Source organism: Gallus gallus, chromosome 2, assembly GCF_016699485.2.
Source record: "Gallus gallus isolate bGalGal1 chromosome 2, bGalGal1.mat.broiler.GRCg7b, whole genome shotgun sequence".
Classification (NCBI taxonomy): Eukaryota; Metazoa; Chordata; class Aves; order Galliformes; family Phasianidae; genus Gallus; species Gallus gallus.
The window spans coordinates 74,145,107-74,149,778 of NC_052533.1; the positions used below are offsets into that span (position 1 = coordinate 74,145,107).

The 4,672-nt window shown below is 58.9% G+C and overlaps 1 protein-coding gene across 1 annotated transcript; it reads right to left on the bottom strand.

The window, feature by feature from the left end:
• Positions 1-1,397: 1,397 nt before the first annotated feature.
• LOC121109939 (PHD finger protein 7-like) lies at positions 1,398-3,773 on the bottom strand. The gene is made up of 8 exons (XM_040695711.2): positions 3,758-3,773; positions 3,524-3,650; positions 3,119-3,210; positions 2,928-3,029; positions 2,555-2,679; positions 2,202-2,364; positions 2,001-2,104; positions 1,398-1,783 (listed from the first exon to the last, which is right to left on the bottom strand). Exons 2-8 carry the CDS (start codon positions 3,570-3,572, stop codon positions 1,675-1,677), a joined length of 744 nt encoding a protein of 247 aa, XP_040551645.1. The 5' UTR covers positions 3,573-3,650; positions 3,758-3,773; the 3' UTR covers positions 1,398-1,674.
• Positions 3,774-4,672: the final 899 nt, after the last annotated feature.

Genomic DNA, 4,672 nt, shown 5'->3' on the forward strand with positions numbered 1-4,672 from the left:
AGTAAGAGGACTGAAATTTAAGGAGTCTTGGAAGGAACATGATCAAAAGAGGATGACATATGTATCAACACCACCAGCTCTGATTTTACAATTTCAATAATGGGTCGGCAATCTGTAGGGCTTTTTTCTTTTTTTTCAGTATTTTTTCAAAAATCCAAATATCCAGAAAAGACAACTTTGTATCTGCAGTACCAGCTCCTTATATAATAGTAGAGAGGCTGTTCAGAGCTACTGAACTGCACACAGCGAACGCTTCCTCATAGACTAAATATGGAAAACAACACTTAGGCAGATATTACTGAAAATGTTAGTTGTGGCTGATTCCAAGAACCACTTCCCCGTGGTTCCAGCCCCTACAGCTGCCCACCTCGGGAAAGGCAGAGAAGAACAAAACTGACAGTGGCATGAAGGAATTCTCAGATTTATTGTGATGACTGATGACCGTTGTGGTGACTTTGTTGTGATTATTATAATGATGACTGTAGCCAGCGTGTGGAGTTTGCACACGGCTGCTCCCGCGGCATCAGTGGGGTCGGCGGTTGGTATTCTGGGCCCGACGTGGTATCCGGGAGCGGCTTCGCTCTTGGGCTGGCCCTCGCCGCCCGGGCCGGAGCCCGCGGTGTTTTCGGGGCTGGCTCTGGGACTCTGCAGCCCGATGTTTGAGAGGAGAGCGGCTTCGAGTCCGGGCCCATTCTGGCTGCCTGGACCGACTTCCATCAGCCCCCGTGGAATCCCTCGAGGACTGCGGTGCCCCCCGCAGCGTGTAGGTGTGGGTGCAGCTCTCAGCACTAGGGGCTGGTGCGTGCCTGCTCCCACGGCGCCTTTGCGGCCGGCTCGGGGAACGTGGGGCCCGGCGCCGCAGTGGAGAGCGGCTTCGTGTGTGGGCCCGCCGTCCCTGTCTGCACCGGCGGCTGCAGCCTACTGACGGGGAGTGCCTCGGGGACCGTGATGTCCCCTGGCTGGCAGAGTTCGAGGCACTGCTCTTGGCACTCAGGGCTGCCGCACGGCTGCTCCCACAGTGTCCTTGGGGCTCATTCCACGCATCATCGTTGCGATGTAAACGTGAGCAGATTCTCCTCCATTCTGTCCTGCGCTGGCTGGTCAGGACGCTGCTCTCAGGCACCTTGGAACTGTGAGCTGGCTCTGATGGTGCCTGCCTGGTGGTACTGGAGCCGCTGCTGCTCTCCGACACCACGCGGCCTTGGGAAGGCCCAAGTTCCAGCTGGACGGTGGTGCTGGGGCCAGAACTGTTCACATGGCTGCTGGAGGCTGTAAGGGAAGGCAGGAGGGTGAGCGGGATGGAAATCCAGCCCTGGGGTGGGAGAGGCTCCCATCCCCCCGGGCCAAAGGGACTTGAGCAAGGCCTAGCCAGGCCCCAGCGCAGCAGCACGCGGCTGTTTGACTCTTACAGGTGCCCTCTCCAGCACAGGTGTTGCACTCCCAGGTGCTTCTGCTCTGACTCAAGTTGGAACAGCGCCAATGGGTGCTTTGCGCAGCGCAGGAGCTGCAGAGGAGCAGCTCCCAGGGCCTGGGTAAACAAACAGGTTGTAGCCGTGAGGGCTAAGTGACCTGAGCCAGGGAGTGCCCGGCACAGCTCTGGTGCTCAGCCTGTGCTCCCCAGCCTGTGGTGAGGCTGCAGTCCCACACAGAGCCCCAGAGGCTTGCTGAGGTAACTCACCCCTCTCCTGCCCGCTCCCTGCCGTGTGGGTAACAGCACTCACTGGCGTTGCAGCACTTGAGCTTGTCTGCCTTTTGTGCATATGAATTGTCCCACACTGGTCCTCTGCCAGAGAAGGGAAGGAATCTGATGAGCACCACTGCCTCTGTAGTAAGACAGACCCCAGCCATCCCTACTCTTCCAGCCCAACCCCATTTCTACGGGCTCCGTGATGCGGGGCCAAATCTCACAGGCAGCAAAGAGCCAGGCCAGCCAGGGCAGTCCGTGGGCAGGCACGGCTCTTGTGCCTTCACACCTGGAGAACCGGGAGTGGGATACCAACCTGAGTGGGATATGGATCCCCATGGTGTTCATGTCATCAAAAAATTCATTCTCATCCTTGCAGTGGGGACAATGCAAAGTAAGGCCCGCACGCAGGGCCAGCCTCTGCAGCAAAAACACAGGCAGCGTGAGCGTGAGTGTGAGCGGGGCCTGGTGCTGCTGAGCACCTGCCATTCCCGCTGGGCAAGGGGCGGGCTGGTACCTGGATGCAGGCCCGGTGGAACCAGGCGTGTCGGCAGGATGGGCACACCATGGTGCTGTATGACCTGCTGTCCCCCACGGGGTCCATGCAGATGATGCAGGTCGTGTCTTGCTCTGGCACTGCCTCCACTGTCTGCTGCGGGCGGTGCTCCCAGCAGAAGGACCTGGGGGAAGATGGGAGAGAGGGGCGAGGTGAGAAGTGCTGCGAGGAGGGCAGAGGAACAGGAAGGAGCCCCAGGCCATGGCTCTGGCTCTGTGAGGCTGCTGGGATGTGTCAGGGCACATTCCCCGCTTCTTTGGCTGGTGCTGACAGCAGGGGTTGGAGGCCCACACACAAGGGCAGGCAGTCCTTACCTGTACTGTTCAAAGTACTGGGTCACACATTCACCCTCTGAGGCGCAGGGGAGGTGGAAGCTGCGGTCACAGCCTGTCTCAGCGCAGGTGATGAAGGCCCCTCTCTTGCCACAGACGAAGCAGTGCTGGAAAGAGCAGAGCAGCCGCCGTCAGTGGCAGGCTCAGGGCCTATGCAGCGGGCCGTGCACCACTGGACAGGGCACAGGATGTGGGCAGGGCTGGGTGGGTGTCTGCAGAGCTGCCTGGCGGACATGGCTGGTCTGCAAGCCCCTCCTGGAGCTGGTTGGAAGGGCTGCGATTGTTTTCTTTGGACCAGGCTAAGCTCGCCGAGCCTGTCCTGGCACAAAGCTCCCCGTTCCACCCAGGTCCTCACCGTCTGCTCTGCCTGCTTGATTGCGAATATAGTGTCAGGCATGCTTAAGGATTCATTTCCCCCCTGTGTTCTTGCTGCTTGAAGAAGGCCGCCAGAAAATATCTGTTTGGGAGAAGAGCAGGATCTTGTTAGGGCAGCAAGGAGGAATCCACTGTTTGGAGGGTGGTGGAAGGAGCCGTGAGGGAACTCACCATACAAAACTCATGGAAATAGATCCCATTGATGATCACTTTGCGCCCGTAGATGTCTGGGTCAGCATCTCCCTGGACGCACAGCACACATTCTGGAGAGGAGAGAGTAAGAGCAGTGAGTGCCCTGTGGAGCTAGGTGCCCACGAGGGCTGTCCCAGGGGCCTGCTCTGTGCCGGCAGTGCCAGCTGAGGGCCCGGAGGCCGTGGAGGGGAGAGAGCACTGCAGGCGCAGCGGTGCCAGCAAGCAGCCACAGCCCAGCCACAGCCCCCCCGGCCAAGGAGCAGGGGGGCCCTGCCCGTGGCGGCTGGGGTGCCCTTGCATGCCCTTGCTTCCACTCTCCTTCACAGGCAGACCCCCAGAACCCCTCTGCCCAGCCGTGGGTAGCTGCGTGCAGGGATAATTTACTTTCTCCCGGCTCCCATGAGCTGGCAGGCTTCTTTGTCCCCATGGACATGCACGTCAACGGTGAGCACTCGCAGAGTCTCTGTCCCAGCAGCACTGGGCTTTCTCCTCCGCACGCTCCTGTGCCAACCTATGGGAGAAGCAGGGTGAGGGTGATTTTGCAGCTCAGGCCCACAAGCACTGGGGCCCCCTCCTCCACCCTCGGCAGCCTCAGGCAGCCCCTTCCTCCCTGCTCACCTTCCCAGGTCAGACTGAGCTCAGCCTGAGCCCCGCAGCCTTAGCTCTGCTCCACACCCCGTGGGTCACAATGGCCGTTTCGTGACACCCTCTGTGACAACATCACACCTCACAGGGGGTGAGGGTGTGGGCCCGGGGCACCCAAGCAGCAGGGCGGCGGCCCTTGCAGCCAGCGCAGAGTGAAAGGCCAGGTGCTGGACGCAGCCCTGCTGTAACCTGGCGTGTTGGCACTGCTGAAGGCACTGGGTGACACATCCACCCTCCTGACACCACCTGAATGCTGCCGGGCCTGTGGCCCCATCAGTATCCCAGTCAAGCACTTATGTGTTTCCACAATGTTCTCAAGACTTTTCTGTTTGGTTGTTTGCTGCTTGAATACCTCTGGTTACAAATAATGGCTTGATTCATAGCATCCCAGAATCTTTATGGTTGGCAAAGACCTCTAAGATCACCAAGTCCCCTCATCCACCCCCCCACCTGCCCAATGCCCACAGCCCGTCAGTGCCACATCCCCACATTTCTTGAACACCTCCAGGGACGCTGACTCCCCCAGCTCCCCAGGCAGCCTGTGCCAGTGCCTGAGCGCTCTTTCAGCAAAGACGTTCTTCCTACTATCCAGCAGGGACCTCCCCTGGCAGAACTTGAGGCTGTTCCCTCTCATCCCATCGCTGTTACCTGTGGGAAGAGGCCAACCCCCACCACGCTACACCCTCCTGTCAGCCAGTTATCCGGAGTGAGGAGGCCTCGCCCGAGCCTCCTCCAGACTGAACAATTCTACTTCCCTCAGTCGCTTCTTTGCTTTACAGGTTTAGATAAAGAATGTAACGTCACGGAAGAGGTGGCTTCTTAGGTACTATGAGAGGATACTACTCAACCTTTTGATTGGCACAAATAACCACTGATCAAGAAAATTGT

What these genes read in the sequence shown, in the direction of transcription:
- LOC121109939 (XM_040695711.2), bottom strand. Translation starts at nt 3,572, where the DNA reads ATGTCCATGGGGACAAAGAAGCCTGCCAGCTCATGGGAGCCGGGAGAA. An exon ending in CTCATGGGAGCCGGGAGAAA is followed by an intron (nt 3,211 to 3,523) that starts GTAAATTATCCC and finishes TCTCCTCTCCAG; the next exon opens with AATGTGTGCTGTGCGTCCAG. An exon ending in CAGTACTTTGAACAGTACAG is followed by an intron (nt 2,365 to 2,554) that starts GTAAGGACTGCC and finishes ATCTTCCCCCAG; the next exon opens with GTCCTTCTGCTGGGAGCACC.